Here is a 15650-nt window from a genome sequence, read left to right as displayed (position 1 = left end):
GGATAAAACATTTAGTGCAATAGTGAGTAAAGAAACAGTAAAGGTTGGTGCAAAGAAAAAGAAACCCCGATGCAACTACCTAAACATTCCCTTCTAACGCCAGAGACTCACCACCCCATTTGGGTGAGTGATCTCTTGGCAGCTCTGCTCAGCCTTTTCCAGAGAGAATCACCCTCTCTCTGCCTGCATCCTGTCCAGAGAGAACAACTCTGTCTGTAGCTTGGCTTATTTATACTTTCCTCCCAGGTCCCATCCCTCTGGGACAAGTTTTCCCTCCTATATCTCTGCCACCCAATCAGAGGGACAGAAGGGATCCTGGGAGATGTAGGCCACTAGCAACTCCAAGGTAGGCTTCTCCAGGCCCTTTAGGCCTCATGGCCTAGGCCAAGGGTGGGGAGGGACGGTGGCTCAGTGGTAGAGCATCTGCTTGGGAAGCAGAAGGTCCCAGGTTCAATCCCTGGCATCTCCAAAAAAGGGTCCAGGCAAAGAGGTGTGAAAAACCTCAGCTTGAGACCCTGGAGAGCCGCTGCCAGTCTGAGAATACGATACTGACTTTGATGGACCAAGGGTCTGGTTCAGTATAAGGCAGCTTCATATGTTCATATGTTCAAGGGCATGACAGGAATGAAACGGAAAGTTCCATACTTTAATTTTTCAGTATTATGATTTAAAAATTCCAACTCAAGGATGACTTTGACAAATGGCATCTTAACTCATATGAGTAAGTTGACTTGGTTTCAGTGGAGTTGAGCCAAGACACTTCAGTGCTCCAAACAGGAAATACAAGTGGTGCCCCTCATGGTAGAAAATTGTAATAACCCTAAACACAGAATATTAATTGTTCAATGGTGCTACCTAAGCTGGCTAACTTCACTCTGCCTAATGATAACAGCTTTAGTTTCAATGGCTTTTCCATTCCAGTTTCCTAGAGCTGCAAACTTAGTTACATTTCCTATAATCAGTGCTTATTGATGATGGAAAATAATTTATAGAAATAACGTAAAGGGATGTTTTCTAGAATCTCAGTGCGTTAAGGAGTGTCAAAGCAGCTGCTCAACACATGTTCAGTTCAGAGGGAGGGGACAGGGAATGTTTGTTTTATACCAATGGACAGGAACTGAAGTATCTTTGCTGGTGTATTTCTTGAACACCATTTCCCCTGCACCAAAGTGCTTTGGAAAGAGAAAAAGTGTTTAGAAGCATATTAAAATGGGATTTCCTGTTCAAAGTAAAAATAAAATAAAACTATTCTGAGGAATTCTTTTGAATCTTGGGCAGCTGAAAAGCCTGCTTTCTAACCAGGAACAATATATGTGGGAAATGAATCTGGAAAAGTTACTCATCTAATTTTTAATTACAATAGCCTGCCTGGTCTCACACCTCAAAAATAGCCTGGTCACTGCACCTCAAAAGGGATATTATAGCATTGGAAAAAGTGCAGAAAAGGGCAACTAGAATGATTACAGGTTTGGAACACTTTCCCTATGAAGAAAGGTTAAAACGCTCGGGGCTCTTTAGCTTGGAGAAACGTCGATGGCGGGGTGACATGATAGAGGGTTACAAGATTATGCATGGGATGGAGAAGGTAGAGAAAGAAGTACTTTTCTTCCTTTCTCACAATACAAGAACTTGTGGGCATTCAATGAAATTGCTGAGCAGTCGGGTTAGAACCGATAAAAGGAGGTACTTCTTCACCCAAATGATGATTAACATGTGGAATTCACTGCCACAGGAGGTGGTGGCGGCTACAAGCATAGCCAGCTTCAAGAGGGGGTTTGATAAAAATATGGAGCAGAGGTCCATCAGTGGCTATTAGCCACTGTGTGTGTGTGTGTGTGTGTGTGTATATGTATATGTGTGTGTGTATGTATATATATATATATATATATTGGCCACTGTGATACAGAGTGTTGGACTGGATGGGCCATTGGCCTGATCCAACATGGCTTCTCTTATGTTCAGAATAAGTGTGATTGCTTATGTGCATTAAAAGGATATCTAATGACTTCTGAAATGTTCTTGCTTTTCAGGAGTGACAACCGTACTAACAATGACTACCTTGAGCATCAGTGCGCGGAATTCCCTTCCCAAGGTGGCCTATGCTACAGCGATGGATTGGTTTATAGCTGTGTGTTATGCATTTGTCTTCTCTGCATTGATTGAATTTGCAACAGTAAACTACTTCACAAAGAGAGGCTATGCATGGGATGGCAAAAGTGTTGTTCCAGAAAAGGTAACCACAATATTAATATAAATATTTAACATGTGGCGTTGGCATCATGAACTACAGCCCCATTCAGCAAAAGCACATCAATTTTTGCACTGCTCCTAAACCTTATACAGAAATAAGGCATGCAATATTCAAATGGCTTTCCTAAATCTAAGCCTGCTTGGGTGGGTTTTTATTTATTCACTTCATTTTTAGAGCACTTTTCTCACAAAGACTAAAGGTGAATTGCAGAGCAGGATGATGTGACAAGGGCTGTGATCCTAAGAACACTTTCCTGAGAGTAAGCTAGTATACTGCTTAAGGCTTACTTTCTTTCCTTTTGGTTAAGGCTTACTTTCAAAGCATTGCATTTGTTTTTTGGAATTTTGTTCACTTCAAAATGTGAGAACTCAAGACATTAACAGCTTACACATTAGACATGAACAAATTATTTAGTTGTTAACTGATCAGTTTTTCAGTGCATGGAAAATAATATTGAAATCTGCATGGGAATTTGGGACTCGTTCCAGCGTTTTTATCAAAAGGCAGACAAAAGTGAATTTGCGCATTCATTGTCCTATTTTCCTCCAACTATGTGTTTTGTGGTCTGTCCTCCCCACACCTTCACTCCCTCCCTCTTAGGACCGCAAGTAAAGAACTGTCTTTGTGAAATATTAATTAGCAATCAGACATCTTGGATACAGCTTGCATACTAGAAAGCTAGCTTGATGTAGTGGTGAAGAGTGTCAGACCAGGACCTGGGAGAACCAGTTTCAAATCCACATTCTGCCATGGAGGGTTCCTGGGGTAGGGTTGCCAAGTCCAATTTCAGAAATATCTGGCGGTGGAGCCAGGAGACTTTGGGGGTGGAGCCAGGGGACACTGGGGTGGAGCTAGGGGGAGTGGGGGAAACGGCACCAAGGAGCGTGGCGAGCCGCCCCATCTTGGAGCGGGCGGCCGCTGCGCTGCTGCCACCTCTTCTCCGCTCACCGTAGCTGCTCCTCCGAGATGGGCTCAGGCTGAGCCCATCTCGGAGGAGCAGCTAAAATGAAGCCGAGAAGAGGCGGCAGCAGCGCAGCGTCATCGCCCGCTCTGCCTCTGAGGTAAAATCAAAAAAGGGGAGGGTGGAGGCAGGCCAGGAGCGTGGCGGCGCTGTTTTCCCCCTCCCCCCGCTTCCTTTTTTGGGGGAGCGGGGGAAGAGGCTGGAAATCCTGGGGTCCCCCGCCAGGGTGGGAGGGTTGGGAAGCCTATCCTGGGGTGATCTTGAGCCAGTCAAACACTTTCAGTCTAACTTACCTCACAAGGGTTGTTGTGAGAAAAACAGAAGCTGCTTGGGGTCCAGACTAGGGAGAAAGGTGGGTTATAAAAGAAAGAAATAATACATGCTATGCTTCAAAATAGAAGATTTTCCAATAAAGGGCAAGGAACAGAAGAACATTATATGATGAGCAGTCAGATTATGAGACATATACATATCAGACTCTTCAGTTTAGTGTTTTGTAAGGAGAGAGAAGAAATGTGTATGTGGCAGAGAGATGAGACTGTTGCTAGTCAAAGTTAAGCATTTACGCAGGCAGAACTGAAAAGATTTGGCAGATTCCAGAACTCATGTGAGCTGCAATGCGATGCCTAAACAAGTCCCCGTCTATAAAATAATTAAAAAACATTTTAAACATCCAGAATGCATTCCACAATTGCCCCCTCCCCCTGGTGTATGATGGCACCTGATCACCTAATGCATTCAGAGACCGATGCTATCTTTGAATCTGCAGGCAAAGGGCAAAATAATAATTTTTTTAAAAAATCCTCACATGCTGTCACACAGCAGGGGCCTAGGAGGGCCTTCTACTGGTTGTCACCATTCTGGTAAGGGTCAGCATGGGAGGGCCGAGAGCACCCGACCATCCTTGTCTTCCTTTTTTGTAAATAACTGTGACCAAGGAGATGTGAGGACCCAAGCGGTATAGCAACAATTTATTTCTAGTGCTCAAATAATAAGTGGGTAAAAACAGAGAAATACATATACACACTAAAGGTGGGTGCAAATAAACAGAAGCCCTGATGCAACTAACTAGACATTCCCTGCTCTTATACCAAACTCACCACCTCCCTTAGGTGAGGGATCTCTTCCTACTGCCTGTTCCGGAGAGCACTCCGCTGTCTGCAGCCACTCAAACAGAGAACCTCCCTGCCTGCAGCCTCTCCAGGAAAGAACACACCCTGTCTGTGCTTGGCTCTTTTATGCTCTCCTCCCGGGTCCCACCCCTCCCCCTCCAAAACTTTGCCACTTAATCAGAGGAACAGGGGATCCTGGGAAATGTAGGCTTTCTTTAGTAACTTCTAGGCAGGCTTCTCTGGAGCCTATAGGCATCACTGGGTGCAGGATCGTGACACATGCTATTTCTGACAACCTGAGCCAGTTTGGTGTAGTGGTTAAGTGTGCGGACTCTTATCTGGGAGAACCGGGTTTGATTCCCCACTCCTCCACTTGCACCTGCTGGCATGGCCTTGGGTCAGCCATAGCTCTGGCAGAGGTTGTCCTTGAAAGGGCAGCTGCTGTGAGAGCCCTCTCCAGCCCCACCCACCTCACAGGGTGTCTGTTGTGGGGGAGGAAGGGAAAGGAGATTGTGAGCCGCTCTGAGACTCTTCGGAGTGGAGGGCGGAATATAAATCCAATATCTTCATCTACCTCACAGGGTGTCTGTTGTGGGGGAGGAAAGGAAAGGAGATTGTGAGCCGCTCTGAGACTCTTTGGAGTGGCGGGCAGGATATAAATCCAATATCTTCATCTACCTCACAGGGTGTCTGTTGTGGGGGAGGAAAGGAAAGGAGATTGTGAGCCGCTCTGAGACTCTTCGGAGTGGAGGGCGGGATATAAATCCAACATCTTCTTCTTCTTCTTCCTAGAAATCAGCAGGTCTTTTCAGTTGGATCTGGCCATGGACTGTAATAAAATTGAATCTGAAATCAGCAGGTCCAGGATCTTATTGACCTGCCACTACCTGAACGAGAGAATCCCAGATCTGGCAGGCATCTACATGAACCTTTTCTTCTTTACCCTGTTGCAACCAGTCAGTACTTGTCCATAAGCTTATAGGACTACACTGCAGATGCCACAGTGCTACTAAAATATACTCCAGCAGTTTATATCAGTTTTCTGTGCAATAGCTACTCATTGAGTTGGAGAAATTCTGATAGCCAGAATGACCAGCTGGCAAGGACTGTGGAGGAGACTTTATCTTCCACAGGTTTAAAAGAGAAATTTTAGGAAGCAATAAAAATGTTAGAATGAAAACAAATCTCAAAATGTGGAAACTTCTGCTTATAGTGGACAGCTAGTAAAAGGGCTCCTGCTCTTGAACAATATTGTTGTCACGCTCTACAGATGGATTAACTGTGCTTACATTAGGCGGGAACAGACTGTAGCTGTTATGCCCAAAAGCATATGAAGGATGTCTTTTCTCCAATCTTCTATTCTTTCCTGTGCCTTTAAACAATAACAAAGTGCTCATTGGTTACCTGCAATTTGTTTGAGGAGAGAAACAAAAAAAATATGAAATGCCAGAAACCACAAAACACCCTAAGAAAACACATAATGGGATGCTTTAAAAAGGCATTTAGAGTTGAATTTTGCAATTCTTCAGGGAAAGTTTCCATAGTTGTGCAGTAGCCTCCAAAAATGTGTCTCCTCTAGTTGTACATCTCAGATAGACCTCTTGAACAAGTGCAGTGCTTATAACTTAGCACCTGGTAACTAAAAATAGTTTATAGATCTCTAAGTGTATTGATCAACATTACAGGCTACTCATTCAGGTTGTGCCATATGTCTCGGATGTCTTCCCTTCCCACAAACGCATTCAACAGCTGTGCTTTACTGTGTCACTCCCCAGGCCCAAAGCCATTTGCCGTGATATCACTCAGTCAGACCTTCTCCAAGTTTGTTCAGTTATTTTCACCTACCATCTTGGAAACATGATGACTTATTCAGTACCAAAAAGAAGACATTACACAATTTGACATTGTTTAAAAATATTTCAGTACATTGCACCATCCCTGAATCTATTTTGTACCTTCTGGCCACGTTGTACCTAGGGCAGGTGTCCTTATTATCTCATCTTTGTTACTCTACTGAGTTAAGTGCTATAGGCAAGGAGGTACCCACCAATTCTTGCTGGACCTTCTAGATTGCAGACCACCCCAAGAGCTGAAACAACCTACAATGTAACAAATGTTTTGTGTCTTTAACGGTATTTGGTACAGGAAAAGTCCACATACCCATGTCAGCTTAACACCGACTCTCTCTTTCCCCGCTAAAGCCTGCCCCGTGGATCTTGGGTCTGGAAAAGTGGAAGACCACTACTCTACTTCTCTATGTCTAGTCTGAAACCCATGCTTTGCTATGGCATTGAGCTATGGCATGTAGGCGGGGTGTTTTGGTTTTGGAAGATTTAGAAACTCAGTTGCCATACCGACTTATGAAAAATCCATGTTCTGCTTTAAAGCTGATTTCCCCTTTTGGTCTGCACAACAACCCTGTGAGTTAGGTTAGACTGAAAGTCTGTGAGTGGTTTGAACTCGCAGCATGGACAAAAGTAGGAGGGAAGTGACCTCAGCAGAGTATAATGACACATAGTCCACCCTGCAAAACAGCCATTTTCTCTAAGGGACCAAAAAACATCTGTGACCAGACTACCCAACTATTTAATACTTTTTAACATATATATATATATATATATATATATATATATATATTTCCTATAAGGAGCAAGCCACTTATATATATGTGGTTCCAGATCTTCACTTCTTACATATGGCATGATGCTCTCTAGTAGTAAACAATGCAGCAATGAGATCCAATTTATATAAAGAGTAAACTATTTTTCATTTAAAGCAGGACCAAAATCTTTCTTTATTGCTGGCAGAAAAACTCTAAAGCTACTGCCTTCTGTTGGTCCTTTTCAAAGGAATGTTCCCCATAATTGCAAACAGCTGGCTATGCAAACTCATGGCCCCAAAGGTGCACACACCTTATTCAGGGTTGCCAACTTACTTGTAACCATTTAATACAATTTCTTTAATTCTTTAAGGCAATCTGATTTTATAATACATATTTCATACAAAACCAGCTGACATGCAAAAATTTGTTTCATATTTTTGTCTCCTTTACAATTTATTTTGTTATCCTATGTAGGAGTCAACCCATAGGTCAATATATATTCTAGGCATTTAATAAATGTATTACTTTTTATTACATGATACCAAAATCCCCAAAACTAGGCATAGTAAGAACAACAGGGGAAACACAGTAAGGATATATACAGAAACCAAAAAAAATCTGTGACCAGACTACCCAACTATTTAATTCTTTTTAATATATTTATATGCTTTTAAAATATAAAACTGCTTCAAACTTAATATATTTAATACAAAAGTCCACATTGACAACCATAAAATACAATACATCCTTATAAACAGAGCCCATAATAAACTGATACCGCATACAAATAGCTAGTTAATAATATAATAGATGTGTTTCCACTTCTTCAGTATTATGATATCTTCCACTTGTGCTGTATATTACAAGGGAGTAAGCCAGTTCCTTTTAGTAGAAGCCTAGCAAAGCCCTCCACTCCATCGCTGGCCAAAAGACTCTTCATATAAGTAATGAGGCTTCATGAAGGAAATACCTTGAAAATATAAATAACAAAACTCTAATATAGGTTGTTTATGAACTAATATAATATATTTCAAAGAAGAACAGGAGACTGTTTCGCAGTAGTCTTCTAGAACTCTTATTGCTGAGGAAATTATTTTTGACAGAACAGGCGACACATAAGGAAGTTACGTCCAGAGATAAGTGAACACAAATGTTTTTTGGCTAATATATGCTAACACACAGGAGTCTTATTCTCAGAAGGGAGGGCTGTGGTGTTTTGTGTTTGCTCTGAAGATTGAAAGTTGCTGGAAGAGGATCCCACCTGTGACACCACTGTTGCTTAAACCTATGTTTGGTCACTTAGAAAAGAATCCTACTCACAGCCTGGTCCTATGCACTTTATTCACTTTATATATGGTCTACCTTTCTCACTGAGAATCCAAATGGGTTACACAGTGTAAGTGTAATCCAAATAGGTTGCACAGAGACATCTGCGGCAATTTGGGATACAGCAAAAAAATAATTATGCTTGGTATGTCAAACAGTGTGGAAAATGATATTGCAAAAGTAGAAAACAACCTAACCTAAGTAGAAAGCAACCTAACCCTATCCCCAAAGACACACCAGCATGTGAAAACAGAGACTCAACATGTGTACACTTCTTCACATGTTGAGACAGATTCCCTCAAATGCTACATGCAGGTGGAGAGGTTGATTATCAGGAAGAGATTATTATAGCCAAGATGCATAAGTAACTGAGCAATGAATACAGCAAGATTGGGATAACAATATAGTAGGACATGTACTACCACTAAATGTTTGTCAATCACTGAATGAAACAGGAAAGGGCAGAAGAGAGAAGGGAGAGAAAAAGCAGCGATTACTTCCAATTTGGTGGGGAGCTGAGATCCTCTCACACTCTGGAGGGAGAAGGATTAAAACCCACAATTAAAAGACCCCTTCGCTCCTCCCCCCCCCCCCCCTCCATTCTAGCTCTATGTCATGCAAAATGATGTTCATAAATAGGTGAGGTTGAAAGTCTTTTGCAGTCTGTTCTGGGTTTTTCATATGCCTAAGAGTATCCATGAAGCTGGGGGGATGGGAAGAGCACCGGGGGCACAGGGAAGTATCCATTACATTTGACAGCAATGAATTCATGACTTCTTTCTCTGGGAAGAGAAGCCTAAGCAAGCTGTTAAAACCAAGAGAGATCTTTTTAAGTTGCTTGCTTTTTGCACTCCAGTTGGCCAAAAAGCTCTGGATGCTGCTGGTTCAAACCAATGAATGGAGACTATAACCTTTTTTGCACACAGCTTACCTTGCAGTCACAATCCTGTTCCCTCCGCAGCGTCTGTCGGATTTCCCACCATCTGCACCGGAGTTACAGGAAGTGCTGCGGCTTTTGCGTAGCCAACGTAAACTGGGTTGTAGCGGTTTACGTTTGCTACGCAAAAGCTGCGGCACTTCCTGTAACTTCGGCGCAGATGGTGGGAAATCCGACCAGACGCTGCGGAGGGAACAGGATTGTGACTGCGAGGTGAGCTGTGTGCGAAAACGGTCTAAGATCTCTTGGATAATAATTCCAGGCACATTAGTCTGTCATAGCAAAATGATACAGCAGTACATTAGCACCTAAAAGATGAACAAAATTTATTCTACTACTGAACTTAGGCAGATATTGAGAGAGAGGGAAGCTAAGGTTGTATCAGTGCTCAGTTCTTGTGGCTCTCTTACACGCCCAGAGAAATGCCAGTCTCCACTTCGGGGCCTGGAAGCAATATTCTCCAGGCCAGTTTGGCCAGGGATCCTAGAGAGCCAGTTTGGTGTAGTGGTTAAGTGTGCGGACTCTTATCTGGGAGAACCGAGTTTGATTCCGCACTCCTCCACTTACACCTGCTAGCATGGCCTTGGGTCAGCCATAGCTCTGGCAGAGGTTGTCCTTGAAAGGGCAGCTGCTATGAGAGCCCTCTCCAGCCCCACCTACCTCACAGGGTGTCTGTTGTGGGGGAGGAAGGTAAAGGAGATTGTGAGCCGCTCTGAGACTCTTCGGAGTGGAGGGCAGGATATAAATCCAATTTCTTCTTCTTCTTAGAGGGTTTTGAAGGGTTTTTTTTTTTTTTTGCCATCTTCTGGGCATGGAGCAGGAGACACTGGGGGTGTGGGAAGGAGGTAGTTGTGAATTTTCTTCATTGTGCACTAGCTGACCCTGGAGGTCCCTTCCAATTCTATGATTCTATGTGACATGCAAAGAGCAGCACACTGGCATACAGATAATAAAAGAGTCAGCAGAAGATGTGAGAACCAAGTTTGAGTCCAGTGGCCTCTTTAAGACCAACAAAGTTTAATTTCTGGGTACAAGTAAGAGCTGAGTGACTTACAGTGCAATCCTAATGACACTTTCCTGGGAGTAAGACCCATTGAATAAACTGTAGTAGAATTCAGAGTAGACCTGCTTAGGATTGCTCTCTTAGTGTGTGTAGTGAGATAAGAAGCTGATATCTCCATCAAACCCAGAGGGTTCCATTGTCCTGAGTGTTTTAAAAACTTGTAATGCCGCAATCTCCCTTTCCATTCTGTTCTTGAACTTCCTTTGCAATAAAACAGCTACTTTGAGTTCTCCCGTTGAATGCTCTGAGAGGCTGAAAAGTTCTCCTCTGGGTTTCTCAGTTTTGTGATTTTTGATGTCAGATTTGTGTCCATTTATTCTTTGGCATAGGGTTTGCCCTATGTAGAAAACTGAAGGGCGTTGTTAGTATCTAATGTCATATACAATTTTAAAATATGAGCAAGTGAATGAGCCTGAGATGGTGTAGTTGGGTCCAGTGATTGTCTTGTCTGCATGTCTATGGCAGTTAAATTGGCATTTGGGTTTATTGCAAGCCCTGGATTTGGGTTTATTGCAAACCCATGTTCAAATTAGATGTTGTATTATTGTGGGTGAGGAGTTGCTTGAGACTGAGAGGCTATCTGCGTGCATCCTGGTGCTTGCGAAAGAGAACTGTCATTATCCAGTAGAGTTTGTAAGTCACTGATGATGCATTGAACTGATTTGAGTTGAGAGATGTGTGTGACCGCTAGTGGTGTTCTGTTATTGTCTCTTTTGGCCTGTAAGAATTTGGAAAAATCGTTGATGCACAATGGAAACAAAGATATTGATGCTGAAGATCCATGCTGTGAACTTATAGCGATGGCTCAGAGACTTCCGAAGTCCATGCCACCATGAGTACTTCTTTACATAATGCAACAAAAACTCCTGGAAAGTGTGCAGTGTTTTTGTTGCTCTAAGAATCCTTCTCACATTTCCAGTGTCAGTGGCAAGTAGTGAACCCAGTTTCTCAAAGCTCAAACTTATAAAAGCGCCCATATGCTCAACAATGCTGCAAAAGAGAATGCTTGGTTTGGCAACTATATTAATTGAACATGTCGAAGCATCAGCACTTGAACTGAAGGAACTGGTCCGAGAACTGATAAAAATTGGGCCATACCATGCTGTCTTCCCTCCTCATGTTACTTTTAGCACATTCTAAATAGACATATTTCTGTTATATAAATCATAGACTACAACGGGAGCACATTCGGCCAGTGCTGAGAGAGCTGCACTGGTTGCCTGTTGTGTTCCGAGTTCGCTTCAAGGTGTTGGTATTAACCTTTAAAGCCCTTTATGGTCAGGGACCTGCCTATCTACGGGACCGCCTTTCCCCATATATCCCCCAGAGAGCACTGCGATCAGGGACAAAAAATCTGCTGTCTGCCCCTGGCCCAAAAGAAGCCAGGCTATGCGCAACAAGATCTAGGGCCTTCTCGGTGGCAGCACCAGAACTCTGGAACACCCTCCCAGAAGCTATAAGGGCCCTGCGGGATTTGTCGGCGTTCCGCAGGGCCTGTAAGACCGAACTGTTTAGACAGGCTTTTCTGGTTGACTGAAAATGGGCTGCCACCGGACATCCTACAGAAGCTGGTGGTCATAGTCAGAACCCAATACCGCCAGACTGGATTGAGATAGCGTAATAGTTTTAAACTGATAAATGTATTATGGTTTTATATGTTTTATGGAATTGATTGTTTTTATGATACTGTAAGCCGCCCTGAGTCCGCTTGCGGAGAGGGCGGGATATAAATGTAAAGTAATAAAATAAATAAATAAATAAATAAATAAATAAATAAACTATTTCAGTGAAGTATTATCATTGCAATATTTATAAAATTTAACATACACTGAAAAAAATGTGTTTAATTAAAATCTCTTTTTTTTATTTCTAGCCAAAGAAAGTAAAGGATCCCCTCATTATGAAAAATAATTCATTCACAGCACCAGCAACAGCCACAAGCTTCACCCCTAATATTGCAAGGGACCCTGGACTGGCAACTATTGCTAAAAGTGCAACAATAGAACCAAAAGAAGTCAAAGCAGAAACAAAGCCACCAGAACCTAAGAAAACATTTAACAGTGTCAGCAAAATTGATCGACTATCAAGAATAGCATTCCCATTGCTTTTCGGAATTTTTAATTTAGTATACTGGGCTACTTATTTAAATAGAGAGCCACAGCTTAAAGACCAAACCCCTCCTCTCTAACCCCGCTAACCATATCATTTATTCAGTCTCTTTTGCACTGGGGATTGTTTTTTTTTGGTTTTAACACACAGCAGTTCCCATTTACTTCATTGCCTCTGTCTTAAAGAAATGGAGATTTCCTTATTTTATAAAGTAAAAGTGTATAATATTATATATATATAATATATAATATATATATATAATATATATAAAATAGAAAAGATACTAAAACTGTATTCTAGGGCTGTAACAATGTGATGTAGACATCAGATTCTGAACTGCTATTTTGAACAAGAGGTAAATGGAAGAAATCTAAACCACATGTAGATAGCCTGTTGCTGAATGTTCCCCATAAGAGATGCTGTACATGTCAAGAGAAATATTTTTATGCAAAATGATAGAAGGTAAAAACAGTCTTTATATATGTTCATGTTGCACATACAGCATTGTACTTTCCATTTTTGAAGTGCTGCTTATTTTAACTTCTTTTATAATACATACATCTTTCCAAAGTGGTGGATTCCAGAAGATACAAATATTTTTCCTAGCTTTCTTTTTACCTAAATTCCTGACCACCGGTTTTGAAATATATAGTGTTATTTACATACAAGAAAAAAAAAAATAAAACCTATTTACTAATGGTATAGAGGTGATCACAGAACAGCACATTAGATTAATGATAACGAATGCTTTAATATGCTCTCTCACTGCAATTTGATCTTAAGCATCAGATGGTCACTTGACTTGGTAACAGTCAATCAATCGCATAATTAAGTTGCAGAACTCAAATTCCTTGAAATATGTTAAGTAAACAACATTTGGATGATTTGGAAAGGATTCTTGTTTGTTTTATTTAAAGAAGGGGAAAACATCTGTATTTTGCAAGCTCTAGATATGTTGAATGTATTATTTTATACAATGGTAAATTAAAAGCTTTAGATTGAAACATAACAGTTAGCCAAGAGACAAAAGAAAACAAACCACTATTATTTCAATATCTGTAAATATACAGCATGAGATTGTACATTTTTAAAACTTTTTTATGTTCTTAAACTATTGTGTAGGGTACATACACCTCTTTAAGCTCTGAATATGTTGTAACTTGTTATACTTTACAAAAAAGAAACATATTTAGAGCTTGCATTTTAAAAAGTCAGTAGCACTTGAAAGTAAGATGAAAAGGCAAAAAAGTAAATCTGAGATAAAATAGAGAGCTTGGGACTTGTTCCATTTGTAAGGTGGCTATGTGTACAGCGACTTGCAGTGTGAAACTGTCATCCAGTGTCTACCATTAGGCTTATGACTGGTATGCTCAGGTAATGCGCGGATACTAAAATATGGAATTATATTTGGTAGGAAAATGGTAAAATATTTAAGACAAAAATCATCTGTATATTATTGCTATATTTGCTGATACATAACTGTTAACAATACGTGATGTAATATATGTAGCATTACATACAGGAAAAACTACACACAAAAGAATGTACAGAAAAATAAATTTTATTGAGTAAACTTATTACATTTCATTTTTACTGTAGCAATATATTTGTAGGAACAATATGTAAGGGCTTTAAATACAAGATGTCCATTTTGCAAGTTATTAGTAATCCCTACAAAACAATTCTGGCCAGTTTCATTTCTTCTGAGAAGTTATTTAAAACAACGATCCAATTCCATAGACGGATATTTCCAAATTTTGTCAGAAAGACAGATAAGATTATTGGGAGCATTAACACAGTGGTTCAGAATCCATTACACACAGTAGTGAATGCATTTAAACAACAACGTGACAGATTTTCAATTGAAATAGCTAATAAGGTAGTCTGTTTGATATCTATACATGTTACAGGCAATGTTTTATATACTCTTTCTCAGTAAATCAAGAGATTGCTGCTCACTTAGTATCTACAAACTGAACATTATTTTTTTCTTTAGGAAAGAAGACTTTTTGAAAAAAAAAAACCTAACTAATGCTTCATTGTCTACCATTTAGTCCTGTCTAAACTTGATGAGCTAATCTGATTGGAGCTTATTAAAGAGGATGTGTAATCTTCTGGTATTATGTGTAGATATATGTATAGAAAAAATAAACTATGACTTATAACTTTGGTATTTGTTTATCTTGTTATTTTTGGCGTTTTAATCTAGCGTGTTCATTAAGGGCATTTTACCTTCCTTATTCTCCATTTTGCTCTCTTTTGGTCTGCCTTTTGCACATTAGATGTGAATATTACTTAACTAGTCTGCTTTTTTGCTATGCAATGACGGCATTATGTCATCTCTTAGTTTGTTAGTCTATGTGAATAGTATACTGTATAAACCTGATTGCACAGTTTATCAAAGACAAGGTATTCTCTATGTAGCTTTTTTACAGTGCTTTGCTAAACCATGAAATAATAGTAAGTCTTCCTTGAAATTAATGATACACTCTTATAGAGGACAGTTTCTGTTTACTCCTGGGATAATTAAAAAAGAGATGACATTGAATGTTTATTGCACCTTCGTGCAGTGATGTGGCAATAAAACCTAAATCTATTAACAGAGGTTGTTTATGGCAGACGCATGTAATGCTTTACAGAGTTTAGCAAAAGCTCATTTTATGTCAAACTGTAATTCTATTATACTAATAAAGTTTAAAAAAATGACAAATAACAGAAGTGAATGTTTACTTGGCTTATTTTATTTTTAAGCATGGCTTGTTTTTAAGGCCTCTGTGAGAAATGACTGGTCAGATTGAATTCCCTTTTGCAATGTGTTCTAGGACATGCAGAATTTTTAAGATGTACAACTATATGGTTTGATGTATTGTTTTGTCTAAATACATTCCCTTTCATTTGTTTCATTTAATTTTTAACCCACAATATCCCACTAATGGTTGAGAAAGCTTATTAAAAACATAGGAAAACCACCAAGATAAAATCTCCAAAGAAAATATGAAATATTCTTTGAGAAAACGGGTTAATATTCCCTCAGAGGTGCCAAATCCAATGGCTGAAAACAATACAAACTATTCACAAGTTACAACAAGGGGGAAGAGTGTATGCGTTCAATGTCATTGACTGGACATTTGTGCATATGCATTGTAACTTGTGAAGAAGGTATATGCAATCAGTATTCTGTATTTGCTAGTGACTCCAGTGGTATGGACAAAACTTGTACATATACATGTACCTCAGTAAGTTGTTCACAAGTCAATGACTTTATGACTAGGCAGTGCAAGGAGATAAC

General features: G+C 40.3%; 1 protein-coding gene across 1 annotated transcript in view; it reads left to right on the top strand.

The window, feature by feature from the left end:
• Positions 1–14845, top strand: part of GABRA1 (gamma-aminobutyric acid type A receptor subunit alpha1) — a 72808-nt gene extending 57963 nt beyond the window's left edge. The window contains exons 8-9 of the mRNA XM_060240634.1: positions 2031–2233; positions 12126–14845. Of these exons, the coding sequence (XP_060096617.1) occupies positions 2031–2233; positions 12126–12440 (518 nt within the window). The 3' untranslated portion in view covers positions 12441–14845. The remainder of the gene's footprint in view (positions 1–2030; positions 2234–12125) is intronic.
• Positions 14846–15650: the final 805 nt, after the last annotated feature.

This window comes from Heteronotia binoei, chromosome 5 (genome assembly GCF_032191835.1).
Source record: "Heteronotia binoei isolate CCM8104 ecotype False Entrance Well chromosome 5, APGP_CSIRO_Hbin_v1, whole genome shotgun sequence".
NCBI classification, from domain to species: domain Eukaryota; kingdom Metazoa; phylum Chordata; class Lepidosauria; order Squamata; family Gekkonidae; genus Heteronotia; species Heteronotia binoei.
Note: the sequence above shows the minus strand (reverse complement) of the source record. Positions and strands in the feature narration are given on the sequence as shown.